This window comes from Hippocampus guttulatus, chromosome 6 (genome assembly GCF_054856545.1).
Source record: "Hippocampus guttulatus isolate MCC_2025c chromosome 6, RoL_Hgut_1.0, whole genome shotgun sequence".
Taxonomy (NCBI): Eukaryota; Metazoa; Chordata; class Actinopteri; order Syngnathiformes; family Syngnathidae; genus Hippocampus; species Hippocampus guttulatus.
Window position 1 is genome coordinate 23,281,208 of NC_141266.1, and position 15,397 is coordinate 23,296,604.

The following is a 15,397-nucleotide window of genomic DNA, read 5'->3' on the forward strand; positions in this document are numbered from 1 at the left end:
TGTCAAGGTTATGGAAACCCAGAGCACGTGACTGGGATTAGCGGGTCGGTCATACGACAGATGGGCTTACGCTGAGTGACATGGTGTTGACAGTCAGCTGACCTTCATGACAAAAGGTCCAAATAAACACACACACACACACACACACACAATACCACTGCACAAATATGGCCAGTTTATTTTTGGTGCACTTTAAGCAGCAGCTTGAGAAGGAAAAAAAAAAAAGTTAAACAAATTCAAATTCAATCGTGTTTGGATGATTTTTTTCTTTGAGGAGCCCTGGAAAAGCATTTCATCCATCTCATGCATCCTCCACTAACAATAAAAGACGCACAAATACGTACAAGTTACCACAACTTTTACTATTTACTGTTTAAGGTTTTGTGACACATTCACGCTCATGACCTTGTTGAGCACAACATCACACGGACGCACGTCAATGCACTTCACACAAAACACACGCGCGTGTATCACAGCTCGGAAATGGCACGCACATAGAAAGTGTAGGGTGACAAAAGCCTGCGTTGTTTTCCTTGACCGTGCTGCGTTCAATGACATCAGTTACATTTGAACACAACATGGAAATACTGCGCCGCGAGAGAGCAACGTACGAAATCCAAAACAGATGTTTCATCAGTGTTTGGCTTTTAACGCTTTCATGAATATTAGTTGCTGTCATCTATAGTGTGTGTGTGTGTGTGTGTGTATATATATATATATCTATAAATATTTATATTTACATATGCCTTTTAAGCTTGCGGGGGAATTGGAATGTGTTGCCTTCGTTATTATTTAGCATGATGCAATAACCATTCCGTACACAAAAAAAGTCAATTCGAGGGTTAATCAAGCGGTGTACACATGCACTATTTACAAAGCCGGAGTGTGTGTACGTGTGTTGAAGTGGAACCCGTCAGGCATGCCAAGGACCAACCTGCTGCTTGTATTGACACAGAGGAAGTGTAATATTTTGGGGATTTGAAGTGTTTTACTGATCTGATCCTCAACTAAATCCTAATACACGGCATAGGCAAATGCTGGAATATTGTCTGACATTAGCCTGGAAAACTATCAGCAACATTTTTCTTACCGGTAATTGACATTTCATTCATTTTTATTTTTCTTCTGTGCTTCTCTGATGAATCTATGTAATCATCAATTGAGTTTATTCGATTTCTTGACCTTCCTCATCCTGTAAAGGTCCTTTCGCACTGCGCTGGCTTACCTTGCTGCACATTTAGAAGCGGTGACTTAGCGGCCAAGGCGGCACCGGTGCTCGACTGGTTAGCACATCCGCCTTTTATAACGTTTATAAGCAATACATTTGAAACAAATTATTATTTTCGTACAATATTTTGCTATATTTACGTGCTGTGTTTATGTTCAAACATGACAGAATCCTACATGACATTAAATATACTTTTGAGGAATGAGGTAGTAAAACGTAGGGAAACACTGCTTAAATGAAGTCTGATTCTATGTGTGTGTGTGTGTGTTTGTATATTTTAAAGTTATACAAAACCCACTGTGTGTTTTTTTTTTTCCTGAATGTGACTGGATCATGTTAATGTGGGATGGATATCACTTTTTTTTTCATGCTAGTAAGTACACAGGCATTCAGCGTGAGGCAGAAAAGTGACAGCGAGGCCAAATTGTTAAGACTGTTGTCATGAAGTGCACAACCCGGTGTTAGAAAATACCTTCCGGTGGAATTTCTACTTGTAAACTCTGCGTTTGCAGCCTGGCAGTTTTGTGGTGGGGATTTCCAAAGAAAAGCCTGCAAGAAATACAAAGATGTTACGAAACGAATGATGGATTGTTAGGCTCTGTACAGGCAATTAGAACAAGCAAAGTCCCGAATTCGAGGGGAGGTGGTTTGATTGTCGACAGTGCTGGTGTGTCGCTTGGGGCTTTCCAATGTGAGCAGTCAGTCCTCGGGTGGTGGTGGTGATGATGGTGGGAGAATCTCCATGTTCGCCAGCACCGCTTGATTCGGGATCCACTTCGGGGGCTTTAGGGGGGCACGGCTTTACAGAGAGGAACCTCCAATTAACATCAGCTTGATCTGGGCCCGGTTCTGTCATGTTCCGCCCTGTTGTGTTTTTGTTTGTTTGTTTCAGCAGCAGCTGGAGTGTGGGGCGTCACCCTTCGGCGGTGCGCCGGTGTCTGATCAAGGCAATCAAGTGGCTGCATATTTCAGGACTCTGACTTCTTGTCTCCGTTGTGGGACTGCAGTATTGCTCTTGTTCACTACTTTTGCACAAGTGCTATTTTCTAGATCTCTCGTTCTTGTTCCTAGTCGCTCTCCTCATCATGGGATTTTTTGGGGGGGTTTGTGAGTCCTTGTTAATTTGTTGTAGTTGCTCTTGGCTTCGTGTGATTGAACTAAGCTCGTTTCGTTTTGTGTATTTCTCGGTGATCATTGTTTCCTTGTAATTGGCAAGCGCCTTCTGTTCTCATTTGGTTTTCAGGGCCTTTTGTTGTCAGCGCTTTTTGTTGACTGCTTTGTCGGTCTCTCGCGTTTCTTTAAACAAACCTCTTTTGTGATGGCCATTTATCCGAGTCTGCGTTTGTGGGATCAACACTCCATCCGGTCAGAGTTCAGACCGCTTGTCAGGTTCAGGGGTGCCTGCGATGAAAAAGTTTCAGGTTATTGATGCAAAATTGTGAAAGATGTTTTTTGTTTTATTTTTTAATGTAGCTTTAAAGACCCTGTAAAGTGAATTAAGATTAGCTTTCAAATACATGATACATGTTTGAAGATAATTGCTGAGCAGAGGTGTCGTCATTTTTCATAATTTTGAAGCCTCAATTCAAATTTTTGTTGAGGTTTTTTTTTTTTTTCAGACATTCAAATTTGGCGGGTTTGTTAATGAGTCTTTGGCGTGTCAATTGTAGAAGACATTTCACTTGACAAGGACTTTAATTCCGCCCCCTCATACCATTGGGGATGGGCTCTGTCAAGAACGGAATGTGGTCATCGGATGAGGGAGGCTCATAAGCCCCCTGGGTGGCGGATGAAAACATCTTGTGAGGTTCCGGAGCCGGGCTTGGGGCTTTCGGGGTGGTCGGCTTGGGCTCCAGGGTATCGCCGACGGGTTTGGGCTCAGTTGCTGGACTCGCCGGACTCTTGAGTACCGGGCTGGACTTGACGTCGGCCGGTTTGGGCACATCCAGGTTCACCGATTGAGCAGGGTGGGTCTCGACATCTTTGGTTTCAGGCTTTACTTCCGCGGCCGGCGCGGCACTCGGCTTGGTTTCAGCTACCGGACTGGATTCGACGTCTTCCATGGTCGGTGGTGGTGGAGCACTTGATTTAGTCTCGGGAGCGATGGAGATGCTCACGGCATCCGAGTCGGGGATTTGCTCAGGGGCGTCGGTGTCGGTGTCCAGCGGCAGGGCTGTGTTAAAGCCAACGCCCGAGTCGCTGGTGTCCAGGTTGCCAATGCCGACCTCCTTCGAAGAAATCTCCAGTCCCTGCGTTCGCACATGCAACGGGTCACCACACCGCGGAGGCATTCAAATGATGCATAAACGGAGCCGTGTCTTACTTTAATGTCCACCTCAGTGCTCTGAGATTTCTCGGTGTTGTCGGCCTGCGAATGCTTGGACTCCTCGCTGAGCTTGGTGATGTTCTTGACCACCTGTAAGCACGCAAAACAAACCTTTTGTTTTATTTTTTCATTGCGTGAAGAAAAACACAGTGTGAGTGTGTATGTATACAGATGAACTGAGAGTGGCAGATAAAGAGCTTAAAGCGAGCACATTTTGCCTCCTATTTGGAGAACTGTATGAGTCTTCTTGTTTTTCTTGACTGAAAATGATGTGATTGATAGTCTCCTAATGCAAGTGGATTTTGCTTCGAGTGTTTTGAGAGGGCCATTATGATTTTTATCTGTTGAGGGTGGTTCTGGAATATATAACCATCTACCAAATTGCATTTTTCATGCAACAGCACCTTATTCTTGTTATATGCCAACATTTTCCTCCCCCCTTTCACAAGGTCAAGCTGACGTCTCTGCTGGCGGGTCCAACCTGTCTGAAGGCTTCCCCCTCGTCCTCCTTGCCAGCATTCTGGGCGATCTTCTCCAAGGTGGCGGCCCTCTTGGCCCTCTTCTGGACTTTGATCAGGCAGGACAGCAGGCAGGCCAGAAGGAGGAAAACCAGCAGGCTCAGCAGGGCGATGATGGCCACGTAGATGGACTCCAGCTTGTAGGCTGCCAAAACACGCATCGGTTAACAGGACTGACCTTGATTTGACTTGGTGGACGTGTTTTCACGCTTACGTTTGAGTTCCATGTGGATGCTGGACACGGGGAATCCCTGCGTGTCGGTGACTTTGAAGAGGCCTTCATCGGAGCGCTTGACTTGATCCAGGAAGACCAGAGATCCCTCCACGGAGAGGCGACCCTCGAAGCCTAGCTTTGTTTGGGCCTGCAGCCAGACGACATGTGCATATTAAAAAATAAAAATAAAAACACTCGGGAGCCACAAGATTCCCAAGTGCAGTCTAATCACACGCAAGAACAATCCAAGTATTCTGCATCATACCTGTATTGACTTCTTCTTTCATGTTTTTAAATATTAAAAAGAGCCTTCTACAGTGTTGTATTTGGAAAAACAAACACTATCACACTATCAAAGAGAACAATAAGGAATTAAACTGTTTGTGCCTCGTGATGTCACGCTTGAATGATGAATGCTAGTTTTATTAGTCTGTCAATGGCGTTTTACCTTGTGGGCGAGCATTAAGCTAAGAAGCCTTTCCTAAGGCAGAATTATCGATCAAACCCATATTAAGAACCACTGATCTAGAGCTTGCAATTTGAGATTTAAAAAAAATTGAGTCGGATCAACTCTTAAGTGTGGACTTTATTTAAAAAAAAAAAAAAAATCGTGCTTACGTCAGTGAACTCTCCTCGATCCATGAGTAGGCGCATCTGGTGGTCCGTGTCGGCGCTGTAGTAGAGGTGTACCATGGAGCTGTTGAGCATCAGGTTAATCTTCAGTCGTTCGCCGTGATGCAGGTTGACAAAGTGCTGGTGCTCTGAGGAAGTACACGCACGGCATCAGTTGAGGGAGTAAATCACATTCGGCTGGTGAGATGTCCGCATCGCGTCAACAAACCGGTGGCGTATTGAGAGGGAAGCTGCCGAGGCGGCAAAAAGGTCAGAAAAACTGAAGCTGAAAGACGGCTACAAGAGTGAAGAAAAATATGCTGGTAAAAATAGAAATACCGATCCAACGGCATGACTCAAGTAGAAATTAAAATAAATAAATACATTTTTAAAAAGGAAAGTCTAAAATGTAAAAAAATAGTAAAGAGTCAAAATCCATTTTGACTGTCAATTATAAATGGTTCATTTGCTTTCATTTCATTGTAAGTCTAATAAGATCAAACCATTCACATCAAATAAATCTGACATTGTAATACAGATTAACTCATTGCCTATGTTAGTTAAAAAATACATGGCAAGAGGACCTTGAAATAATCTTGTCTGAAAGAATTCGGTCCGTGTGTGAGCGCCAGGGCGTGAGTTGTGGCCCACAGCAGCTTCTTGTGACTGTTGCCATTCTCTATTTCTTTTTTTTTTTTTGGGCTCTCCTTGCACACATAAGAGGGCATCACAGTCAAAGTACCGCCGAAATGGGTTTCAAATGTAGGAAGAACAATAGAAAAATTGTCCGAAAAACACATACTCCAGTAAAGTACGGATTCCTGAAAAATCTACATCTGTACAGAAATGCAAATACTTGTTGTCCCTCACCTATGACCTGGAGACAGATTTTAATCCGAACGGCGCCTTGAGCATCCCTGACGGTGTAGCTGCCATCGTCGGCCACCGTTGTCGACCTCAGGACCACGTGGTGGTCGCTGACGCTGATGCGACCCTGGTAGCCTTCCCGGGGTTTGTCTGTGCTCGTCAGCAGCACCAGCGCCGGTCTGGAAAAGAATAAATATATTATCATTTTGTACTTTCCAACTTTATTCCATTAGATTAGATGTTTTTTTTCTTGCAAAAACCTTTTTTAATTTTAGTCATGTATTCTTGTCAGATTACATCCTTTCCCCCCCTCAAAGTAATTTAGAATCGGATAACGTGAAGTGCTTCTAAAATTTAAATTACTTGAGATTGTGACTCTGGGGTTTTTGTTAGCTGTAAGTTAAAAACAATAAATCATGAAATATTTCACTCTGTGTGTATTAAATCCATATAGTGCATATAAAAAGTCTACATACCCCTGTTAAAATGTCAACTTTTGGAAGTGGAAAACAATCAAGTTCAGCTGTTCCAATCGGCAAGAAAAAATAAAATCATGAAAATGAAATTTCGCTTGAGGTCTGGTGGCTCTGCATGATATCGGATCCACTGGAATGGATTGAAATGGTCAATTTATCAAGATGCGCCTCAGAATTAGATTGCGTAGGGTGTGCCTAATGAAGTGTCCAGTGTACCCTGGCATGTGCTGGTTCAACCTACTTGGATGTCAGGTTGGCCTCCACCGCACTGGGCCTGTACTCCAGGGTGATGGGTGGCGTCACCTCCAACAGCGGAATCCGGAAATTTTCCCCGTATTTTACCGTCTGCTCATTGTAGCAATCTGCAGGCGGCACGAGCAAAGAGATCAGTGGGAAGCAATCGAGTAGAGAAGCACGGTTACTGTACTTCAGTAGGTTTGCCAGGTACCTGAACTTTACAAATACAAGTACTACTCCTTACTTTGTGAAAAATACCCCAATTACTTCCTTTTTTTATATATAATCCTCTGCATTGGCAACCGTGGCTCTCCTTACCCACGCGCAAGGGCATTCCAGTACGTGAGCACACTTTGGGTTTACTGAACATGACATAGAGCCAAAAACCCAAATACGAAATTCACATTGCACGGCAAATGGCTCCAAGTACGTAGGAGGAGGAGGAAAGAGCTTCGGTGCTCGAAGGAAGTCTGAGTGGTATAAAAAAATAACAGATTGTCAAGAAGTGAGGGAGCAGTGATCCGGAAATATGGGGGTGGGTAAAATCGGCAACACAGCAGGGAAGGACAGGAAGAAAGGGAGGAGAGCGGGCTGATGCTTAACGAGCGGCATAATGACAGGCTGCCGGCAGCACTGGGAAGACGCACGGTGATCACAGCAAATAATACGACGCCGTCATCGGCTGGCGGCGCACTCCATATGGTGCGCGGCGCGCGCGTTACGGCACTGCGCTCGCCTTTGACACACGCTTGCATTCACTCGCATCTGCTTCCATTGGGCGCTCATTTTTTTAAAAATAAATAAAAATAGGCTCTTGCATATTTTCTGCTGATGAATGAATTGTTCGTGCAGTTGGACCGTGTGTTTGTCATGGGTGAGGAATTGTTCGTGGGATAATACGGTACCTTGGCTTGACATCTTTTGAAACATTTCTATGCATTCGCCGTTAATCCAACACCACCAGTTTCAGGTTTATTCTTTTTATATATATATATATATTTATTTATTTTTTTGCTGACATGAGTATTTCTATTATTAGACTTTTTGAAGTTTTTATACCCAAATCACAAAGTTTATGTCCCATTGCAACATTTATTATACACGTGTATACAGTCATACTCTGAGGACCATTATTAATGACGAATGAAAAGCACACATCTCTCTGTAATTCCATCATCAAATAGTTTCAGACATTTCTAGAAAAAAATAAAATAAAATTCAAAAATAACATTTTATCGCGAGTGCTTTTCTTTGTTTTAAGGATGTCAAATGTCTTTTTTTTTTTTAATGACTTCTTATTTGCGGTTTGGATTTTTCAAGTTTTTAAATTCACGCAACATTTCAGCTTTTGCGCTTTTTTTGTATACTGTACCTGAAAACTTTTTTCATTTGTTGCTCTGGCAGCAAGCTAATGAACAATTGTACGAAAAATAGCGTCAATCTGCAAATTTTGATCCAAACCCATTGATCATTGAGTTTTTGGGTGAAAATACGTTCAATCGCAACACGTCGACGCAATGCACGTGCATCCCGTACCTCGAACGAAGAGCCTGATGCGTCGGACGTAATCGGGGTCTTCGGGGTTCTTCACCGTGTACACGCCCTCGTCTCCCTCGACCAGCGAGTTGACAACCAGGTGGCTCAGGCGAAGGTTTTTCTTGGCCCGGTTCCCCACCGCCAGGCCGCCCCGCATCAGCATCACTTCGGCCGATCGCGGGGTCGGGCGAAACGTCACATCCAGCCCGGGCGCGTGCAGCAGGATGTGGAGGTCTTCGCCGAGGAATAACATCAAGGATTCCTCGTTGACTGCGTGGGAGTGGAGGGGACGTGGGGTCATATTACCGGAACAGTACGGAAGGACTCAAGGAGGGTGCCGCGATCATTTATTCCATACTCACCCTTGCCAGACACTGACAGCACTGCAGATACAAGGAAAAGAAAAGAGGCCTCTCGATTAGTGCTCGGTTTTAGACAACCTCTGTTGAGCTTTTTCTTTCTGTTATTTTACATGACGCTTCTTCAATGCAAGAAAAGAAAAGGAATGGGTTGTCAAACCTGTTTACGTTGCAGGTCACGGTTACTCTCAAATCACATAAATATGCCATCGCTGTGTAACGCGATGGCAAAAATCGTAGTTTGGTATGTAATTCGTCTTTCGGGTCGCCCACTTGGCGGAGTAAAATGAAAATGAAAAAAAAACTGCTTGTCTTTTGTGTAAACAGAAAAGATTTAACAACAAATTATAAAAGGCTTAGTTAATTTCAAGTCTTTCAAAATGGGCAGATAAATTGCTGATTTTGAAAACCACACACATGCACACACACTCACCATACATTACAAAATGAAAATCCTAAAGCAGGCTGTAACTGTAATGCCACCCCCCCCCCCCAAACAAAATCACCTTTGACCTTTGTTAGAATTTAGACAAAGTTGACAAAGATAATGACTTTTTTTTTTTTCATCTGCCAATTTTTTTGCAGATTTTTTTCTGTTGTGTAGGACAAATGTTCAGCATGTAATTTGTGATTTGTATTGTTGGAATCCAACATGTGATTTCATTCATGCTATATCCATCTGTGATCATCGTTATCGGTTCTCAAAGTTTTATTCTGCCACTCACCCACTTGGCCGCTGTGTGAATTGTGTGACTTTCCTACCTGTGGCAAGCAGAAGGGTGAGCGTGACCACACAGGTTTTGCTCATCGTGGCTGCTTTGTAGCACCTGGAGAAACAAAATCGATTTTAAAAAAAAATTGCCTTTACAAAGCTACTCATGCCCAGGGAGGTTATCATCAAGACAAAGTTTGATGATTGGGCTTTCAAGGAAAACCGACATTTACTCAATAACGTGGGACAACTACGGCCTTGTAGTGAGACGAAAGTGTGCACTTGCTGACAACTGTGCACTACTAGTACGAGCAGTGAAGCACTAGATTCGAACGAGTGTAACTTCATCATGCTACCGAGGGTCCTAGTAACACACGCTTGTCAACCATGACACAGTTCTGCATCCCAAAAATTTTAAAGTTGTCACACTAGCGAGGACAAAGCGAACACATTGACTTAAAAATGGATTTCAAATATCACTGATATTGAATAAAGCCGCTTGAGCATTTATTTACGATTCTTCCGATCCAGCTTTGTACTCGCAGGCCCAAAGCGGCATCTCCCGTCACTCTCCAAGAATTTCTTTGAAAGAAGGCCAATCGGCAAATCGGCACAATTCCCCCGAATGTCGCACCGATCGCACCAACCTGATTTAAAACACAATAATTCATAACCGGGATTCGTCTTGTTCTCCAATACGAAGCCAGCGTAATCTGTCAAAGCCATTACGGTGACAGCCTCGCAGACGACGGCCGATTAAAAGGCGCCACCGGGGAGGTATTAGGTTGATGTGAGCCGCTTTCCTCTGCAGCGCTGACGCGCACGAGGCCAAAGACATCACAAGATGTGCGCGTGCGAGCAAAAAGACATTTTGCTGCAGTTTTAACCTCATTAAAAAAAAAAAAAAAGGCCCAGGAGGAAACTCGGCAGCCATTGAATGTGATGTCGCCAGGCCAACCGAGCCTATTTGCGCAGGACATGACAAAGCATCCTTTTTATAATGCTCGCCGGCAGCGGGGGGCCGTCCGTGCGTTTGGTACCTGGGCCGTTACAAGGCAATAAAGCGACTTAATCCATCTCCTAATACCACTAACGACGTCATAATTACAGACATGCAAAAAATGATGTCTAGAAAAGTGCACCTTCAAGACAGATTTCTAAGCATGTCCGGGAACAGATCGATTCAAATTCATGAGTGCCAATCACCACAGTCGAGCTAGTCTGTCACAGTGAAACTAAACAAATAAATAAATACATTGAAGTTATGGTGGGTCGGCGAGCTGACCCTTGTGAGGTGAACGTGAAATCTGGTTGGTTAAAAAAAAAAACAGTCCCGTTGCAATTAGAGTTAACATCGGAGCAGCACGAGCCTGGACAGATTAGGTTGACATGGCAACACAGAGAAGCTGCAATTCGATTGGACAAATAAATAAATAAATAGAAAATACGAAAGGCATCTCTGCTGATCGGGGTCTTCTGTTTTGCACATCCTTTATTTGTCCCACACCGGGGAAATTTACAATGAAAATGTTGAAGTGAGGAAGAGGTGAGATGAGCTTCTATGGCCTTTGTGTACTTTGTGATTAAAAAAAAAAAAATGCTGTACTTTGGCACACTCTTGTGGTAACTATAAGCAATTGGAACGTTTTTGGAGGGATGCTAATTTTGGCATCAGGAAATTTTGGATACACTTGTAGAACAAGTGTTCCTAATAGTGTCACCATTAAGTGTATTTAAAAACAGTAGTGACACATTGAACAAAAATACAATCAAAATTTTTGTCCCCGGTTTTCATGAGCTAAACTCAAAAGAGCTAAAACACAGGTGTCAAACTCAAGGTCCGGGGGCCAGATCTGGCCCACCATATCATTTTGTGTGGCCCGCGAGTGCAAATCAAGCATGTCAATTTTTCCATGATGTTTGCTAAAAGTCTGAACCAAAATTTAAGATTGTCATATGTAATCCTTCATTACACGGAGATATTGCAAACATTACAGGTACAGCTCATGCCAGATAGGGCTAGAAATCAAATGTTCCATTTATATGTCGACAATTTGTCTCCTCACATTTATGTTTCCGTACTCTGCTCCGCGACAAGCAAACAGCACCTCGTGTCATCGTTTACTGTCCAGCTGCCGAGGCTGTGCGGTGACACTTCAGCGAGCACGGAATATGCGAAGCGCACCAAAGCGTCCACTGAGGCGCCGCGCCGCCCTTTGGGCCGTGAAGCTGCAGAGCGCATACACATCAACCATCTGCCCCCTCTGCCTCCCTCTCCCACATGCGCGTATGCACTCGTTGCCCTCCATCCTTTCCAGCGCACTTCTTCTTCTTCCTCTCCTCTGCATCACCTGCCCTGCGTTCTTCTTGCTCGCTATCTCAATTAATTCTTCCCCCCCCCCCTTACGTAACATCAGCCACTGCGTCTCGCGGTGGAGTCAAAGCCATCTCCTGTGCTCCTTCGCACTCGACAAGGTCAAGCAGGTCTATGTGCGTGGCTTTTTAAAGAGACGGAAATAGCTTTTAGTGACTGCAGATGAGTGCGCGCGTGGCCACACAAAGCCCGGCTGTGTCTCGAGTCCTCATCTTTCACTTTTGCGTCTCGCCACCGCGCCAGCATGCCACAAAACGGGAACAACTGCACGTATTGTTGTGCGCTGCCTTTACTGCACCGCTCAAGATATTTATGAGTCAATGCGGCATGGCAAAGGAAAGTGGGTGAGGGGGACATTGCCGTTCTGATTAATCAGCACAAGGGATTGGCTGACTAATCAATTCATCGATTAATCAATCGTTAAGGATGTTTCCTTTTGGGTTGTTTTGATTGATTGCTCTTGTCTTGAAGCAACAGAGGTAACCAGCGCAGAGCAGAGGTTGTTTTTGGAATCACTCCCTATCCAAAAAGAGGGTAGGAGTTGAACCGATTAATCGACTAGTCAAAGAACCACTTGTAGTACTTCAATGAAGACTCGCAGCAATCAGAAGAGTCGATGCTCGGGAGGCTAACCGCTATTCTCATCCACCTGCGGCCTGACATGATTAGCGATCAGTCGACTTCAAGATTTAAACGTATAGTCGGAGGAGTAAGGTCGACTCTTTGGCTAATTGGCTCAACCTCCTAGTACGTACTTTGTTTTTGAGGTCACTGTTTGGCTGTAATTCATTGCAATGAGGGGAAAAAAGTGAAATGGGGAAAACAGGTTCAGCTTGAAAAAGAACAGATGTATCAACATTTAAAATAAAACAAATACGTTCTTTCATGTTGTTTTTTTAGATAGCATATCGCATGAAGTATACTTATATATAGTGATGTGTCGAAAGTCCCCTGGTAGATTTTTTTTTCTTTTGACATTAAAAACAATGAAGGTTTTTGGAGATTTTATAGCAATAATTGAGTCTTAATTCACATGCTGAAAAACACATGACAGTGCTCACATCATGTTTTCAAATCTTTGCCCGCCCTTCTCATGCAAAGGACTATTCAATTTTTTTAATCCGCTTTTGCAGACCGGATTCAAGAAGAGGGAAGCAAAACAAATGTATCAAATATTTATGACAGACGTTTCACCATCTTACGTGGATCCCGTACATTATAATAATGCAACAGAATGACGTCAGTCACGGCACGCCCAAGTAGCATTCTCAATGAATTTGTGGATTTGACTGATTAGTTATCGATGTTGTTGTCGTGGGGAATGAGTGAACAATTCCAAAAGGAAGGAAAGGAAAGGAACAGAGGACTAAACAGGTTCATTTGTGGCAAGCAAACGAGTCCGGAGAGCAGACCGGCTGTGAAAGTGATGAACTAAAGGATGAGACAGGCTCCTTGCACCCGTCACATTCTCTCAAATCATCGAGGAGGATGAGGAGGAAAATGAAGGCGGCTGGGTTAACACATCGCGTTATTGACAAAGCATGCGGGGGTGACAAACGTGTCATCTGCTGCTCTGCGAATCGTCGATGTCAGTGATTCGCAAAGTGTGGGCTCCCTCACATGGCATTGAAAAGAATCACAGCCAGGAAAGTTCAGTTTTATTTAACTTTGTACGAGATATGTATTTAAACGTCAACAATTGTTTATTTGTTTCTAAGCTTTTATTCAACACCGGTTTGTATTTTCTTCATACATTCATTAAATTTTAATGGAATCATTGTTTAGGTACACTTTTAGTTCCTTATATTTAAGGACAGCGTTATGGTAAAAACTGTGCATGATGTTACGGTGGATTGGAGTCATATTAAATATACACAACCAGTCACAAATTTCTCAACACTTTCTGATGCTATTGAATAGTGACGTGTCTCCATACATTTGGACTGCACTACACTTTTTAACCTCTGCTGGTTGAATGCAAATACATGAAAAATGATACGTATTACAGCAATTACTCATTTTCAAACGCCTGCAATTTTAACATGAATGTAGCAGCATCACAATACAACATCAAATTAAATGTTGTACGTTTAACAACAAAATGTTCAACCAAGGCTAATAAGTTTAATGACGGTTTACGATCTTAACGCTAACGAGAATGGGGAAAACGTCATGGAGGTTAATGGGAATTCATATTACAGAAATGACAACTTCTACTTTAAGTACATAACAAACATTAGCACATAAGTTACAGCAATTACAAACCTTCACAGAACTTTGACTTTAGGGCAAATGCAGCAGTGTCACAAACAACAAAATACAATTAAACATTGTATATTTTAAAATCAAAACATATGTAAGTCTGTTAGCTTAATGCTAACATATAAAACTAATAATAAACTCCATAAGTAACAGAAATTAGCATAGATTTCGACGAACACTTACTCGGCATAGTAGGCTGCTGTTTTATTACTCTTGGTCACAATCGGGGAGAAAAATATTTGTTGAGGTGCTAATCGCTATGAAAAGTTTGACAACCAGTTGCTCTTGTAGTGCTTTCGCGGGCTGCGTTTCTGCAGTGGCGGCGGCGGGGTTGTTGGAAGCTACGTTGGAGCCTCCGGTCAGCTAATGGATGCTGTTGAGCCTTTTAACTGTTCACTATAGAAAATCAGATACGTATAGTATAGGCGCCCCTTGAGATGAAGTTACATGATGCTTAATGTATTCCTCTTATGAACGCGAGCCTTGAGTGTTAGGGCTCTCACCTGTCACTTTATTAGGGACTGCATCGTCGAGGCTGCCTTTGTAAACACGTTTTGCGAAAAAGAAATCAAGTTGTCAGCGTGGAACGTGGAAAATAATTTGTCTGGAAATACTGAACAAGGTCTTTGTTTTAATTTAGGGAAACATTTTGCAATTTGTCATTTAAAAAAATGTAATTATTAAAACAATATTTTAAATTTTATTTTAGAAAAACAATTTTAAAATGACTCATACGACAATTATATTTGAAGAAAATTGAAGCATAAATTAAAAACATGGCTAGAATATTTTTTTGAAAAGACGTTAACTCTACTGCATAATAATAATAACATATTGGAAACACATTAAGTGAAGGTAAAAATAGAACTATGAAATAAATAAAATAAACATCAGTTACAAGTTGAAATGTAACTAAAACCGATTTCACCAAAACATTGGAAACACTAGTGCAGACTGCCAGTCCAAAACATGCATCACATCATAAACGTGTACCGCAGTTGTCACCATGGAAATCGTCATTATTAGGCTGCTCAAGTGTACCAATTGAAGTGACCATGATTATAATTAAAATCAATATTCTAGCATTTTATTTCCCCAGAGGCTGACAAGTGAACATGCCACTCGGCACTCAGCCCAAGAAAGAAAGAAAAAAAAAGAGAGAAAAAAAAACACAGAATGAATGAATGACAGAAAACAACCCTAAATATTCCACGATCAAGCAAATGGAGTGTGACAAGGCTTTGAAGTCCAAACGGTACCCCGCAGGGCCCGGGACAGCAGACGCGGCACGCACGAGCCGTGAAAAAGCTGCAGAATTTAACCCGTCACGCGCCGGCCACATGCGGAAAACTCGCCCGTACGTGAGCATCGACGAACGGGGAAGCGAGACGAGCGGGGCCCGGAGGGGCGCCTACCTGAGTCCGATGATCCGGCAAGTGTCCGTCCGTCCCTTTACTCGGTTTGTCGGCGGTGCAGATGTGCGTGAATGTTGCCTAGGTGGGGTCCCTCCTACCTCACTCTCCCTCCTCCAGAGATGCTTCACTACTGCTGCTGCTGCTGCTGCTGCACTCAGCGACTCCGGATCCACATTTGGAAGAGGTTCAAAAATGTTTCGGCCACTCGGAAGCGCTCGACTCCTGTCGGGAAACAGGACATGCGCACACACGCACACGCAG

General features: G+C 43.2%; 1 protein-coding gene across 2 annotated transcripts; it reads right to left on the reverse strand.

Moving 5' to 3' along the window:
- Positions 1–158: 158 nt before the first annotated feature.
- On the reverse strand, positions 159–15,275 carry LOC147204236 (uncharacterized). 2 transcript variants are annotated; one of them, XR_015101270.1, is made up of 13 exons: positions 15,137–15,275; positions 9,136–9,200; positions 8,377–8,397; positions 8,015–8,284; positions 6,483–6,603; positions 5,769–5,944; positions 4,905–5,047; positions 4,287–4,434; positions 4,036–4,217; positions 3,552–3,644; positions 2,943–3,477; positions 2,537–2,629; positions 159–1,777 (listed from the first exon to the last, which is right to left on the reverse strand). XR_015101270.1 is itself a non-coding variant. In XM_086114437.1 (12 exons), exons 2-12 carry the CDS (start codon positions 9,179–9,181, stop codon positions 2,595–2,597), a joined length of 1,770 nt encoding a protein of 589 aa, XP_085970563.1. In that variant the 5' UTR covers positions 9,182–9,200; positions 15,137–15,275; the 3' UTR covers positions 159–2,594. The 2 variants fall into 2 exon arrangements, 1 of the variants encoding a protein (XP_085970563.1); XM_086114437.1 differs by having other exon boundaries at positions 159–2,629.
- Positions 15,276–15,397: the final 122 nt, after the last annotated feature.

Coding starts and splice junctions, on each gene's coding strand:
- LOC147204236 (XM_086114437.1), bottom strand. CDS start 9,181: ATGAGCAAAACCTGTGTGGTCACGCTCACCCTTCTGCTTGCCACAG. Junction 3,645..4,035: donor AGGGGGAAGCCTTCAGACAG/GTTGGACCCGCC, acceptor GCGTGCTTACAG/GTGGTCAAGAACATCACCAA. Junction 2,630..2,942: donor GACAGAGCCCATCCCCAATG/GTATGAGGGGGC, acceptor TTTTCATCGCAG/GCACCCCTGAACCTGACAAG.